This window comes from Perognathus longimembris, chromosome 7 (genome assembly GCF_023159225.1).
Source record: "Perognathus longimembris pacificus isolate PPM17 chromosome 7, ASM2315922v1, whole genome shotgun sequence".
Taxonomy (NCBI): Eukaryota; Metazoa; Chordata; class Mammalia; order Rodentia; family Heteromyidae; genus Perognathus; species Perognathus longimembris.
In genome coordinates, this window is record NC_063167.1 from 61,724,562 (window position 1) to 61,739,959 (window position 15,398).

The window sequence follows — 15,398 nt, forward strand, 5'->3', positions numbered from 1 at the left end:
TAATTATATTTAATCTATATTTGGAATATTAGTAAGTTTTTCTCTGCTTCTAAGCTTGTTTTACACTTTAATTTTGAAGTTTTCCTCAAAATTGGATGCTAAATTACTTTTTACACATTGTGCATGTTTATTTGTGCTGAGGTTTTCTGTATCAGTAATAACAGTTGAGATCATTTGGTAGACCAAGTTTTTTAAATGTATTTCTAAAATCAGGAACACCGTCTTCTGTTGCTATAGTGACTTTCAATTCACTCTTTTATAAGTAATGAGGCATTGGGGGGCAGGGAAGATCTTGATCTGGGTTTGGAGAGGTTCTTTTCTACTAACTTTACCCAGTAGAGCTCTTACCTTGGCCACTTCTTCCCTTTTTCAAAACTATCCCTCCAAGAGACATGTCTCCCAAAATATTTTCTTCTTTCTCAGTAACTGGTTTTCCATGATTACTGCCTCTGCCCCTAACCTACATTTTTCAAGCCCTCTCATAGATACTGCTGTAATGTACCTTGCTCTCTGCCTTCACCACAATATGGCCCATTCCTTCCACATTGAATAGTGGTTCACGTTTCCTGTTTTCTGTGAGTAGTTATGATGCCCCTCCATATCTGTCTGCTCAGAGGTAAACTCCTGGTTACAATCTGGTTAAGTGTCATATTTCCTCCTTACATGTAAATTGAATAGCTTCTGTGTCCTGGTTAGGCTGTAAGCATAAGCTCTATGTGATTTTATCTTCCCTCCTTGGATGGTATGTAGAGTGATTTTTTTCTAATTGAAGCATATTTTATTACCTTGTGGAAACATATTCTATAAATTTAATAAAATAATAGTCTAGAAAAATAATACTAAAACAAGATAAGAATGAGAACTTGATTAATTAAAACTAGAAACTAATGAATTATGGAAGGAAAAACAATGGCAGAATTGAAAATAATTTATGATTTATAAAATAGTGAAAAAAACAGCAACAAGATGAGGCTTAATATAGTTTGTCAAAAGGTAGAAACATGAAAAATTAAAAATATAAAGGTAATATAAACATAGAAGTGGCAATAAAGCATATAAGATTAAAATGTAAGGCTGGAGTGGTGGCTCAAGTGGCAGAACACCAGCAGAGAAAGCAAGTCTAAGTGATTACAAGGCCCTGAGTTCAAACCCAATACCACCAAATATAAATACATAAAAAAATTAATACATAATACATAAATACACATACATAAATTAACACATAATACATAAATATAAACCCATGCTAAAAATTGAAAAAATATGGTGACTAATTTTCTAGGCAGATTTATTAACATTGAATATAGATTTAAAAATAAATATTAAAAAACTAAAATGTTACCCTTCTAAGCTCATTCCAGCCAAGCATAAAGTGAGCTCTTACCTTGAAAATAACCAAACCAAAGTGGGACTCTTTGTATGGCACAGTGGTAGACAACTTACCTTACAAGAACAAGGCCCTAAATTCAATCTCCAGTACCACTCAAAAAAAAAAAAAGGAAAGAAATTTATTCTTTATTAAAATTTGTATTTTTAGTATGTAAAATTTACAATTAATCATAATAGGAGTATGAGGGAGAATCTGTAACTGTGAATACAGAATCAAGAGCCATCAGTATGTAAACACATATGCTCATAATGTATGAACACATTACTAATATACACTGATAAATACTTTAAAACAAATGCAAAAAAAGTGTTATCCTACCAGATCCAATTGATTTTCATGTTTTCTTACAGCTGGATGAAAAAGAACACAACATCCTGCCAGATCTTATTGATTTTCCTTCATTTCCTTTTCAACCTGTTCTTTCTTCAGGAATAACTGATAGCTCTTCATTACGAATAGAGAGTAAGTATTGTAACACTGGAAAATGGTTCTGTGAGGTAAATGTGTCAATATTTTTAATGTGTCAATATTACTTAATGGTCACATGGAGTTCCTAGTTCAGGAAAAGAAAAATGTTCTGGAAACAATGGTAGTACAGATTGCAAAATATGTATATACTTAATGTCACTGAACTATACTCTTAAAAATGTTGTTGTTTTTTTTAAAAAATGGCCAGGTGCCAGTGACTCATGCCTGTAATCCCAGCTACTCAGGGACTGAGACTTGAGGATCATGCTTTGAACCTAGCCTGGGCAGGAAAATCTGCGAGACTGTTATGCTCAATTAACCACCAAGAAAGCTGAAAGTGGAGCTGTAGCTCAAGTGGTAGAGTGCTATTCTTGAGCACAAAAACTCAGGGACAGCACTCAGGTCCTGAGTTCAAGCCCCAGGACTGGCATGAAAAATAAAATGATTAAAACAGTCAATTTTGTTTTGTATATTTTCCTATAATAAAACTTAAATTATATAATTTTTTGTTTATTGCATATATTCAGTCACAAATACTGTTTCATTCTAAAGTATCATTTTCAATGTAAGATAGTAATTTAATAACTTTGCCCAAGACAAGCATAAATTAATAATTATGTTTCTATATATATGTAAATGTAAGAGATGCTCTATTTTATAAATTTAGTATTAGAAACCAAACATTCTTCATAATATTAAGAGCAGCAAAAAGAAGAGTCTGGTAAAATTCATTCTTGTTTCATAGAAATTTTTAAAAGTACACTCTTTTAGGATATGAACCATCTTTTAGGCTTTCAGCATTAATAAGTATGGATTGTAATTTCTTTAGGACAGAAGATTATTGAACAAATGAGACAAGTAAGGGAAGAAAGAAAATATCTGGAAAACGTTAGGGAAGAACTGAATAAGAAAATTGAAAAGTTATTTGAACAAAGCAAATTGAAACAATACCAAGGTAAAGACTATTACATAGATTTTATCATTGTAAAGAACACTTAAGTATTAAAGAATATTTTTAAGATAAATAACAAAGTTATTGCATAATCCTAGCTAGTTCTTATAATCCTCCTAGGCAGGAGGATTATGGGTTGAAAGCCATCCTGGAAAAATTACTAAGATCTCAAAAATATAAATAAAGGAACTGGCAGCACAGCTCAAGTGGTAGAGAGTTTACCCAGCATGTATTGGGGCCTTTAATGACCAGTACTGTGATAATGATAATAATAATTTTATGTTACTATATTACTGTTATATTTTAAGTAATACCTGGTTAGAGAGATGTAATATAGAAAACAAGGTCATTATTCAACTTTTATATAATAAATGCTTTATATAACTTTTTGCAAATTAAAATCTAAATGTTATTTATAACTGAAATTTATTTTAATTCTTCCATTCATTTATTTAATAAATATTAAATGCTTATTGAATCTAGCTCTAGGGCCTGAAGTGATTCTAATAGCAGATATAATCATGTCCCTGACATTATAGGTTTTATGGTCCAGTGGAGAAATGATAACCAAATTAAGCATTAATGATATGTCCCATTTAATGGTATTGTAAAGGAACTACAGAGTTCTATGAATAGAAATACTAGGAAGAACACCTGAATCAGGTAACTTAGAGAGGCTTCCAGGAAATGGTGGGTATTTTTGGAAATCTTGGTTAAAGGCCTTCAACCATGCTTTTCCATCTGCAATGTATTTCTTTTTTCCTACGTTCTCCTACTCTGTTCTTTCCATTTTGTCTGACTCTTTTCTTTCTTTTTTTTCAAATTTTTATTATCAAACTGATGTAGAAAGAGGTTACAGTTTCATACGTTAGGCATTGGATACATTACTTGTACTGTTTGTTACCTCGTCCCTCATACCCCCCCCCACTCTCCTCCCCCTTTCCCTTTCCCCCCATGAGGTGTTCAGTTCACTTAGACCAAAGAGTTTTTCAAGTATTGCTTTTGGAGTTGTTTTTCTTTTTTAACCCTGTGTCTCTCAATTTTGGTATTCCCTTTCAATTTCCTAGTTCTAATACCAGTATACACGGTTTCCAATATACTCAGATAAGATTACAGAGATAGTGTAGATACAACCACAGCAAGGTGATACAAGAACATCATCAATAATAGAAGCTACAGATACACATGGGACGTTGAAAGTAGTTACAAATGTGATATAACAATTGTTTCCATAACATGGCGTTCATTTCACTTAGCATCATCTTATGTGTTCATAAGGATATAGCTATTGGGCTCTTGTGATCCACTGCTGTGACTTGCCTAAACCTGTACTAATTATTCCCAATAAGGGAGACCATAGAGTCCATGTTTCTTTGGGTCTGGCTCACTTCACTTAGTATAATTTTTTCCAAGTCCTTCCATTTCCTTACAAATGGGGCAATGTCATTCTTTCTGATAGAGGCATAAAATTCCATTGTGTATATGTACCACATTTTCCTGATCCATTCGTCTACTGAGGGGCATCTGGGTTGGTTCCAGATTCTCGTTATGACAAATTGTGCTGCGATGAACATTGTTGTGCTGGTGGCTTTACTGTGATTTCGTTTGTGTTCTTTTGGATAGATACCCAAAAGTGGGGCTGCTGAGTCATAGGGGAGTTCTATATTTATTTTAGCCTTCTGAGTAATCTCCATACTGCTTTCCAGAGTGGCTGAACCAGTTTACATTCCCACCAACAGTGAAGTAGGGATCCCTTTTGGCCACATCCTCTCCAACAATTGTTATTGTTAGTTTTCTTGATATATGATATTCATACCAGGGTGAGATGGAATCTCAATGTTGTTTTGATTTGCATCTCTTTTATGGCCAGTGATGTCGAGCACTTTTTCATATGTCTCTTGGCCATTCTCATTTCCTCATCAGAGAAGTCTCTTTCTAAGTCTTTAGCCCACTTGATGAGGGGGCTATTGGTTCTTTGCGGTTTTGTTATGGAGGAAGGTAATTTTTTTTAGTTCTGCATATATTTTAGATATGAGGCCTTTGTCTGTTGAATGGCCAGTAAAGATCTTCTCCCAGTCTGTGGGCTTTCTGTTAATCTTGTGAGCTCTGTCCTTTATCCTGCAGAAGCTCTGCAGTTTGATGCAGTCCCATTTGTCCAACCTTTCTTTGATTTGTAGCCTTTCTGGGTCTTTGTTAAGGAAGTTCTGTCCTGTGCCAAGGAGCCCAAGTGTTTCTCCTACTCCTTCCTTTAGTGTTTTCAGGGTGTCTGTTTTGATTTCAAGGTCTTTAATCCATTTGGAGTTGATTTTGGTGCAGGGTGATATATAAGGATCTAGTTTTAGTTTGTTGCATGTGTTGAACCAGCTTTGCTAGCACCATTTGTTAAAGAGGCTGTCTTTCTTCCAAGCTATTCTTTTAGCTCCTTTATCAAAGATTAAGTAGGCATAGTTCTGTGGGTTCATTTCTGGGTCTTCAATTCTGTTCCATTGGTCTTCAGGTCTGTTTCAGTGCCAATACCAAGCTGTTTTTATTACTATAGCTTTATAATATAGCTTGAATTTGGGTATTGTAATTCCTCCAGCACTGTTCTTTCTGCTTAGGATTGTTTTTGCTATTCTAGGTCTTTTATTGTTCCATATGAATTTCTGGATTGCTTCCTCTATTTCATTAAAAAATGGTGTTGGGATATTAATGGGGATTGCATTGAATTTGTAGATAGCCTTTGGCAATATTGCAATTTTGATTATATTAATCCTCCCAATCCAGGAGCATGGGAGGTTTTTCCATTTCCTTAGTTCTGACTTAATTTTGTTTTTCAAGCTTTTAAAGTTCTCATCAAAGAGGTCTTTCACTTCTTTGGTTAAGGTTATTCCTAGGTATTTTATGTTTTGGGGGGCTATTGCAAAAGGAGTTGCTTTCCTGATTTCCGCCTCGGTCTTCAGGTCATTAGCATAGAGAAAGGCCGTTGATTTTTGAAGGTTTATTTTATATCCTGCAACTTTGCCAAAGTTTTGGATCAGCTCTAGTAGCTTAGGGGTAGAGTCTATGGGATTCTTTAGGTATAGGATCATGTCATCTGCAAAGAGAGAAAGTTTAACTTCATCTTTTCCTATTTGGATCCCCTTTATATTTTCTTCTTGCCTAATTGCTCTGGCTAGGAATTCTAGTACTATGTTGAAGAGCAGGGGTGAGAGTGGGCATCCCTGCCTTGTTCCTGATTTTAAAGGGAATGGCATTAGTTTTTCACCATTTAGAGTTATACTTGCTGTTGGTCTGTCATAAACTGCCTTGATTATACTCATGAATGTTCCCTGGAATCCCAGTTTTTCCAGGGCTTTTAGCATAAATGGGTGCTGGATTTTGTCGAACACTTTTTCCGCATTCAGAGATAAAACCATGTAGTTCTTTACCTTGCTCCAGTTGATGTGGTAGATTACATTAATTGACTTGCATATATTAAACCAACTTTGCATCCCTGGGATGACTATTTTCTACAAATCATTTGAGGTCAGCTTAACTATCACTAACTTTAGGAGCTGCCTCTGAGTTATATGATCTCTCTGTGTGTTTAATTTGGGATTTATTTGTGGGATTAATTTGGATTTATTTGTGTCTCTGCCTTGCTAATACTAAAAAAAAAAAGGAATATCAGGGAAAGTGTAAGTTGTTTTCTTGAATAGAATTATAAATAGTATTATTAAAACAGTAGAAACAAAGACAAGCCAGGGGGAAGAAGGTGTAGGAAAATAGTTTGAAGGATGTTCATTTGAAAGGTCTGCATAATGGGTTATAGCTGGGGAACTGACATAGTGTTTTGTTTTGTTTTGTTTTTCCAGTCCTGGAGCTTGAACTCAGGACCTGAGCACTGTCCCTGGCTTCTTTTTTGCTCAAGGCTAGAGCTCTACCTCTTGAGCCACAGCACCACTTCTGGCTTTTTCTATTTATGTGGTGCTGAGGAATCAAACCCAGGGCTTCATGTATGTGAGGCAAGCACTTTACCACTAGCCCTAGGGGGGAACTGTAAAAATTAAAATATGTGTAATTAACTGATTTTAGGATTCTCAATACAGAAAAATTGTTTTGGTACTAGTGTGTCTGGATTGGTGATACTTCAGGGAGGGGAATCTACAAAAGGGAGATCCTTGGATGCTAAGTTCTTGATGTTGGTCCAAAAAAGAACTTGAGGACACATTGAGATGAAAATCAAGAAAGCTTATTAGCAAAGTAAATATAGACCCATAGTACATGATTCTGACATGGGGGCCACCACACGTGATAATGAGTAAAATGAATGCTATTTATTTATTTAATGCTATGTATTTATTGGGCAATATTAGTTTGAAGTTTGACTCAAATTCACCATAAGAGTATTGCTTCTCTTTGTGCTCACAGGTGAGAATCACTCTTACTGTTACACTATTAAAAGAAGTTAGGAATAGAACAATGATCAAAGAAAAGTCACATCAGCTATGATACCATAACACTCACTGAATAGTTAAAATTTAAGTGGTGTGACATCCTACAAATGGCAACTACAAAGAAAGTTGATTGGAATGTCGATATTTCCAAGACAAATGGACAAATGATGTTTTTGTTGTTGTTGAAGTCAAAGGCAAACTCTGTGTGCCTAGTTTGTGGTGATAGTGATAATGAAAAAAGCCAACCTGGGGCATCATTATAGCTCAAATCATGCTCAACTCAATTGGGACATAAAATAGATAAAATTAATAGATAAAATATTAGAGAATAATAATAATAAAATAATAGGTAAAAAGCAATGCTCTTCAGCAGAAATTGAAATCAAAACAAGTGAACTGCTTTCAAGGGAATAAATTGCAAAGAAGCTGAAGCCTTATGTAGAGGGAGTTTGTGAAAGAGTGCCTGGTGGCTTCTAAGGAGTTGTTAGCACCAAGTAAAATTGTTTCAGAGTCTGTTTGTCTTGGAGAACCATCTCAGATGAGATTATTGACTTACTACGATATATTGAAAATGCATTGAAGGATTCTATAGGAGATTTTTAATTTTTCTCTCTGGCTTGTGATGAAACAATGGTCATAAGAAATACTGCCCAACTAGCTATTTTTAGTATATGTGTTACTTCAAGCAAGCCCCCAGTTGGCTATTTTTGTTTGTGGGCTAACTGCAGAGTTAGACACAAGAAGAACTGGAAGGCATGCATAGCACAAGAGGTAAGGACTTGAGGCACTTGTTTCATTGATCAAAAAATTTGAGCTAACATTTGAAAAGTTAAGTAGCCTTACCAGATAGAGCTCCTAGCCATAAGTGGCTCACAAAATGGTTAATTGCATTTGTCAGTAAAGAACTGAAAGCTGAGTGAAGGTGGCTCATGACTATCTAATTTTAGGTACTGAAAGCTGAGATCTGCAACCATGTTTCAGATCCAGCCCTGACAGACTAATGTTTAAGACTCCTATCTCCAATTAACCAGCAAAAACCTGAAGTGGATTGTATCTCAAGTGGTAAAGTGTCACAGCCTTTTCAGCTAAGCAAAAGCATGTAGTTTTGACACAATGTATTAATATTTTGTCATGTGTACACATCAGCCTGTTATACACATCGGTACTGTTTGTCCTGAATCACTGTAATACAGGCTGACAGGTGACAGGCAGCTGACCAGAAACAGTGTCTGACCCATCATGTATGCAGAGTCCTGATATCCTCTAATGGATGCTCCTTGCTTATCCTTCAAAATTTAGGTAATTCTGGCAGAAAAGATGGACTGGAGGCATGGATCAAGTGGAAAAGCACCACCCAAAAGGGAAAAGGCTGAGTTGAGAGCAAGATATCCTGAGTTTAACTAGCATGCAAAGCACGTGCACGCACACACACACACACACACACACACACACACACACTTTAAATCATTTAGACTATGATGATGATGATTCATTTAATGTAAATGTATGTTGCTATGAAAAAGCTCCTAGATTTATTAGATTTCAAGTCCCACCTGTGATTGCCTTGGCAGGGCCAGACTAAATGACTCACAGGCCTTAGAGGGCCCATGGTTCAAACATTCCCCATTGGCACCATGTCGGACTTTTCTAGAGATTCTGCCACATAATGTCACATTGTTATCCTAGACATAGTACCAGTAACTCAGTCTTGTGGTAATGTTATAAGAGTGATTTTTCTTGTCAGCCAAGTATGCACAATGGACTAGAAATGACAGGGCCTAGATTTCAGCACCAGATCAATCTTCTACCTAGGCAAATTATTTCTCCTTCTATACCTGGCACTTTGTGTATATATACAATGGGATGATCAGTCCCTTCTACTTCAAGGAGAGTGATTCAAGATTTTTAAAAAAGTATGTCTGAGGGGTGTAGTGGCTCCCACCTGTAATACTAGCTACTCAGGAGGCTGAGATCTAAGGCTCGAGGTTCAAAGCCAGCCTGAGCAGGAAAGTCCCATGAGACTTTTATCTCCAATTAACCACCAGAAAACTGGAAATGGCCCTGTGGCTCAAGGTGGTAGAGCAGTAGCCTTGAGCTGAAGAGCTCAGGGATAATGCCCAATCCCAGAGTTCAAGCCCCACTAAGGAAAAAAAACAAAGTATCAACTAGCTAGAAAGGGTACTGTGTACAAAGAATTGTCTTAAATGCTGCAGATACAGCAGTTTATAAAATAGATCTGGTTTCACCCTTAAGCTTGCTTGTGGGTGGAAGTAAACAATAAATAAGATAGTACTAGTTACTGATCAGAGTTGAGAAGCTACTTATAGAGCCTAATAAAGAATGATATGGTACCAAAATAAGTTACAGTGATATCAGGGGTAAAATCATGGAGAAAAAAGACAAAAGAAAAAGGCATAATTTCACATGGTATGTTGAAAATAACAACGATAAACCGCTTATTCCCATAACTTGGAGTTCATTTTGCTCAGCATCATCTTGTGTGTTCATATGTACATAGTTATTGAACTATTGTGATCATGGGCTAGGATTGTCCTAGATGTGTACTAATTATTCCCGATGAGGGAAACCATAGAGTCTATGTTTCTTTGGATCTGACTCACTTCACTTAGTATGATTTTTTCCAAGTTCTTCCATGTCCTTACGAATGGGGCAATGCCACTCTTTCTGATGGAGGCATAGAATTCCATTGTGTATGTGTACCACATTTTCTTAATCCACTCATCTACTTATAGGGAAGGGAAGGGGAATATCAAAATGGAGAGACAAAGGATAAAAGACAAACCAATGCAACAGCAATACTTACAAAACTATATGCTGTAAACCAACTGTACAACTCATGGATGGGGGTGGGGAGGGAAATGGGGAGGAGGGAAGGCACACGTGTGTGGGGGGGAATGAGGAGGTAACAAGTTGGATAAGAATTGTATGTACTGCCTTACATATGAAACTGTAACCCCTCTGTATATCACTTTGACAATAAAGAAATATTTTTTAAAAGAATGATATGGGACAGGAGAAGTTTCAGCTAGAGCTTTCAAAGAAGATACCTTTGAACAGATATAAGAGTTGCTTAATAAAGATGTTGGCATGTAAACAAGGCGAAAGCAATCTGAATAGAAAGTATCCTAACTGTCAAGGCCCGGAGATAAGACCTTGTGTTTCCAGGATGGAATTAAGGAGTTTGTGGCTGGGGCATGATAAAGAGGTTTACAGACAGAAAATAAAAGTGGTCAGCAAGTAGAAGATAGGCTATCAGAGTTACTTATTCTAAGTAAGGTAAGGAGCTAGATGTTAATTTTAAGCTAGGAATGAACTTGATTTAAAAAGCATTTTAGGGGCTGGGAGTATAGCTCAGTGACAGAGCACTTGCCTACCAAGTCCTGGGTTTGAGCTCCAGAACTGTCTGTCTGTCTGTCTGTCTATGGTAAGAATGGAAAAGAGAGACAGGTTATAAAGACAATGGAGCATTCTTGCCTTAAAAAAAAAGCGTATTGATTAGAGTTGTAGCATTGAAGAATATAGAACATGTTAGGTGCTGGAAGTATTTTGGCAGTAGTATAATTGAAGTTGCTGACAGATTGGATAACAGGGTATCAGGGAAATAATAGCTGAACTCTGAGCTGACGTTCCATTTAGCTATGTAAATGTCATCGAATCACCTTACTAAGTAAAATTTTAAATTTGGAGTTTTTATTTCTTTGATAATATTAAAAGAACTGAACAATAATATTGTGGTGATACAAGTATGCAGATTGTATTTCTATTTTTTGTATTTAGAATCTCACAGGTATCAAAGTGATTTTCTAAATTAGTAGTCCTTAACTTATAATATTTTTGTCCATGGTCTTCCTATTTACACTTACCTTATAGTTGGAGTAACAAGTGACTATCACCAGATTTTTGTTGGTTGAGATCGGGTATTATGAACTATATTGTCTCTTTTGGTCTCAAACTGGTGTTCCTCCTAATCTTAGACTCCTAACCAGTTGTGATTACAGGCATAAACCACTGCAATGATTTTTCAGAAACACTGTTCAAAGGGAAACTTGGTTTGGGGTCCTGGGTTATTAGAGGTTTTGTTTTTTGAGACAAGATCTTGCTTATATAGTCCAGACTGGCCTTAAAACTCATGCCCCTCTGCCTTAGCCTCATGAGGGCTAAGATTACATGTATGTCCCAACAAAACCAGCTAAGAAACTTATTTTATTATTTAACAAACATGTTTCTCTTCTAACTCTACTGAACATGTAAGAGATGTGCTAAACATGGAAAGGCTGAAGAAGAGGAAAGGAGATGAAAATGGTTTAAATGACATTAACTCAAGGATCCTTTCCACCTTAAAAAGTTCAACTACTTAAAGATAATAAATATAATTTCAGAAATACACTGTACTCATAAACTGATGCGTTGAATTTAAACTCCTTTGTACAAGATAGTACAATTACGGTTAAAAATTTTTTAAAGTATAATTCTTTAGCCATATTCAACTTATAGCCTTTGGTTTTATATGTTTATGTTTTTATTGTTATTGTAAAAGTTATTGTACAAAGGAGTTATTGCCACTTCATAAGAGTACATTTCTTTTTTTGGACAGTGTCATCCCCTTCCCTCACTCTCAATTTTTCCCTCCCAACCCCACCCACAAGTTGTATAGTTCATTTCAGTGCTACAGAGTAGCACTACTACATTTGTTCATCCATTGTCTCTCATTTCTTTATCTCCCTTAACCCCCAAAGACAGATAAACAAGAAAAAGAAAAAAGAAGTCTTGTACACATTTCCTAAATTTCTTTTAGTTTAGCCTTTGTTTTGTTTTTGTATTTGCTTTGTTTCTGTAGCCTGTGATAGCTGGAAGAAAAAATACTTGGAAACAAAGAAAGTCACAGCATCATTAGAAGAGGTTTTAACAAAACTTCGAGAAGATTTGGAACTTTACTATAAAAAATTGCTCATGCAACTTGAAGCCAGGGAGATCAAGATGAGACCAAAGAATTTGGCAAACATCTCAGACTCTAAGGTACTACATGTGCTCTCCTACTAGAAATATTCTGTTCAGAAAACATGCTTTATAATTATTGGTGTTATGAAATTTAGGCTACTTTGAACTACATAACAAAACTTTGACTTAAACTTGTTTACACAGTAACAAAATTCTTGAATCATGTTATAGGTGGAAGTCTGCTGAGAAGTTAACAGCAGACTAATGATGTTTTAGTTGCTTCTGATACCTCCTCTCTATTAAGTGTTGGCTCATTATGATTGTTTTTACTAAGTAAAATTGCCAATTGTAATTAGAGGTACACATCTCCAAAACAAGAGAAACCTCACTTGAATCATGAAATGTACATATCTTTCACTTTAGCCTAGTGGGGGATCAACTAGACCTAACTCTAGACAATAATTATTGCCAAAGAATAAACTTATACAGTGTTATGCCTTAGATTATATAGTATATGCTGCTATTCATAGGAATTAGGGCCACATTTCCTCACAAAAAGGAAAGTAGTAGGGCAGGGTACTAACAGTGTTCACCACAATATGTCTTTAAGGAGGTGGGGCATTATTACAAACAAATTAGGGTATTTGTATTATCATGAAAATTTTAATAATTCATTTTGTTCTTGAGATAGTCTTGAATCTTAGAGATTTAATTTTCTTATTATTGACTAACCCTACCATATAATTAAAACAGCAGAAAAAATAATTCCAGAGTCCATTTAACAACTTACCTTTTGTTAGCTTGATTTCATTCATCCAAAAGATTTTAAAATACACTATTATAGAGAGTAAAGGTTTTTATTTTAGTCAAGAATTACTAGACTAGTTTATTATTTTGGATAAATTTAATGTAAAATTTAAATAGGTTCAAATAATTATTTGTCTATATAGTTGGGGTTTTTTTTAAAGCATCTTGTTTTATTAAGTTTCAGTTAGGACTTTTGCACATAGAAGTTTACAATTTATGTTTTTGTCTGTGTGTGCCAGTCCTGTGGCTTGAACTCAGAGCCTATGTGCTATCCTTGTGCTTTTGTGCTCAAAGCTAGGGTGCCACCTCCAGAGACACAGCTCCATGGCCAGTTTTTTTCGTAGTAAATTGGAGATAAAAGTCTCATAGAGGGGCTGGGGATATGTCCTAGTGGCAAGAGTGCTTGCCTTGTATACATGAGGCCCTCCGATTCCTCAGCACCACATATACAGAAAATGGCCAGAAGCGGCACTGTGGCTCAAGTGGCAGAGTGCTAGCCTTGAGCAAAAAAGAAGCCAGGGACAGTGCTCAGGCCCTGAGTTCACGGCCTAGGACTGGCCAAAAAAAAATAAAAAGTCTCATAGACTGGGCTGGCTTTGAACTTTGATCCTCAAATCTCTGCCTCCTAAGTAGCTAGGATTACAGGTGGGTGTGAACCACTGGTGGCCCAGTGGAAGTTTCTGATTCTTAAATAACTTACTCAGTGAAGACCACTTATAACTCACAAACTTCTCCGAATAGAAGGAACCAAACAGTCTTCTTATTTTAAGTAGGCTTTCTTAAATAAAATATAGTTTCCTTTCTAAATATTTAAAAACTCCAATCTGATTCTGATAATAAAACATTGTGGCAATTTCTAATATCTTGCCATTATCTTAAACCCGGCTTATTCCATTCATACTTGTAGTTACTGGTTTTTATAGAACTAATTTAGTGGCAACTTTTACAAATATCAATATTTTAATAATAAATGAACGATGGTAAGACTGAAGAGATAGTCTCTAAAGTATAAGAAATAAACAAACTCATAGTGATATATGCCAAAGCAATATTTATTTTATAGAATAGATTATCTTCATGATTTTCTCATTTGACATTTACTATCTCAAGTAATGCTTGCAAGGCAATTTATTCTAAAATGTATGGATATTGTATTAAATAAATACATCTCTCTATTTATATGTCACACAGAATAATCTAATAATCCAAATCACTGAGGTACAACATGCAATTGACCAACTTAAGAGAAAATTGGATACTGATAAAATGAAACTCATAATAGAAGTTAAGGTAACTTGTATTTCTCCTATTCAAATCCTGTTCATCTTGAAATAAATTATTTTGGTATTTTAATCAAAATATGTATGTCACTAGTGTAAGGGTAGTCGTGATTAACTTCAATAAAGAGTATTATTACAAGAAGAAAAATAATTGTTTGTAATTATGCATGTTACAAGCCTGAGGAAAATTTAGTGAAATTTTACTAAAAATGATTAAAGATAAAATGACCCTGTCAGTACAGTCCCCAAAATATTTTAAAGTACTTTTTCTATATTAAGACTGATTCATAAGTAAGTCTATAGTGAGCCCTTGAGCACTCCTCTGAAATCCACATAATTCTCACATTGGATTTTTCACATCGTAGATACTTAGTAGATGGTCTAGGCATGCTTTACTTATTTGACAAAATTGTATATAATTATTTCACCATAGAAACTCTAAAGTATAGATGTTTTCATTTGTTCCCTCCCTCCCTCCCTCCCTCCCTCCCTCCCTCCCTCCCTCCCTCCCTTCCTTCCTTCCTCTCTGCCAGTTGCTGTCTGCCTGTCTTCTTTTTTATTTCTATGCTTTAGGGATAGAATCTAGGGCCTCATGCATGAGGGAAATTCTTAACCACTGAACTACCCCAGCCCCTAAATGTCTTTAAAAACTCCTTGTTGAACAGAAAACATGAAAAGTACATATTTTATACAAATATATATACTGACCCTGTCAGCACCGTCCCAAAAATATTTTAAAGTACTTTTTCTATATTAGACTGATTCAAATTAAGTCTATAGTGAGCCTCTGAGCACTCCTCTGAAATCCACATAATTTTATATATACACAGAACTGGAAAATACGATCAATAATTATAGAAACGCTTGCTAGTCACTCTTTATCAGAGATAGATTTAGAGCACAGAATCACCCCTCCCACAATTAGCACTGTCCAATAGAACTTCTGTAAGGAGGAGATGTTCTATACTTCATCCTCCAACAGTAGTGTTAGCCACTATCACCTACAGATGCTGTATACTTGAAATGTAACTTGAGTGATTGAGGAACTGAATTTTAAATTTTATTTAATTAAATTTAAATTTCACTAGCTATGGCAATTGGCCACTACCTTAGACACTACAGGT

General features: G+C 35.4%; 1 protein-coding gene across 1 annotated transcript in view; it reads left to right on the forward strand.

Moving 5' to 3' along the window:
- The window catches only part of Spata1 (spermatogenesis associated 1), a 55,188-nt gene that overhangs the window by 24,440 nt on the left and 15,350 nt on the right, over positions 1–15,398 (forward strand). Inside the window, exons 9-12 of the mRNA XM_048351670.1 lie at positions 1,741–1,852; positions 2,688–2,813; positions 12,087–12,265; positions 14,186–14,284. Coding sequence (XP_048207627.1) covers positions 1,741–1,852; positions 2,688–2,813; positions 12,087–12,265; positions 14,186–14,284 — 516 coding nt within the window. The remainder of the gene's footprint in view (positions 1–1,740; positions 1,853–2,687; positions 2,814–12,086; positions 12,266–14,185; positions 14,285–15,398) is intronic.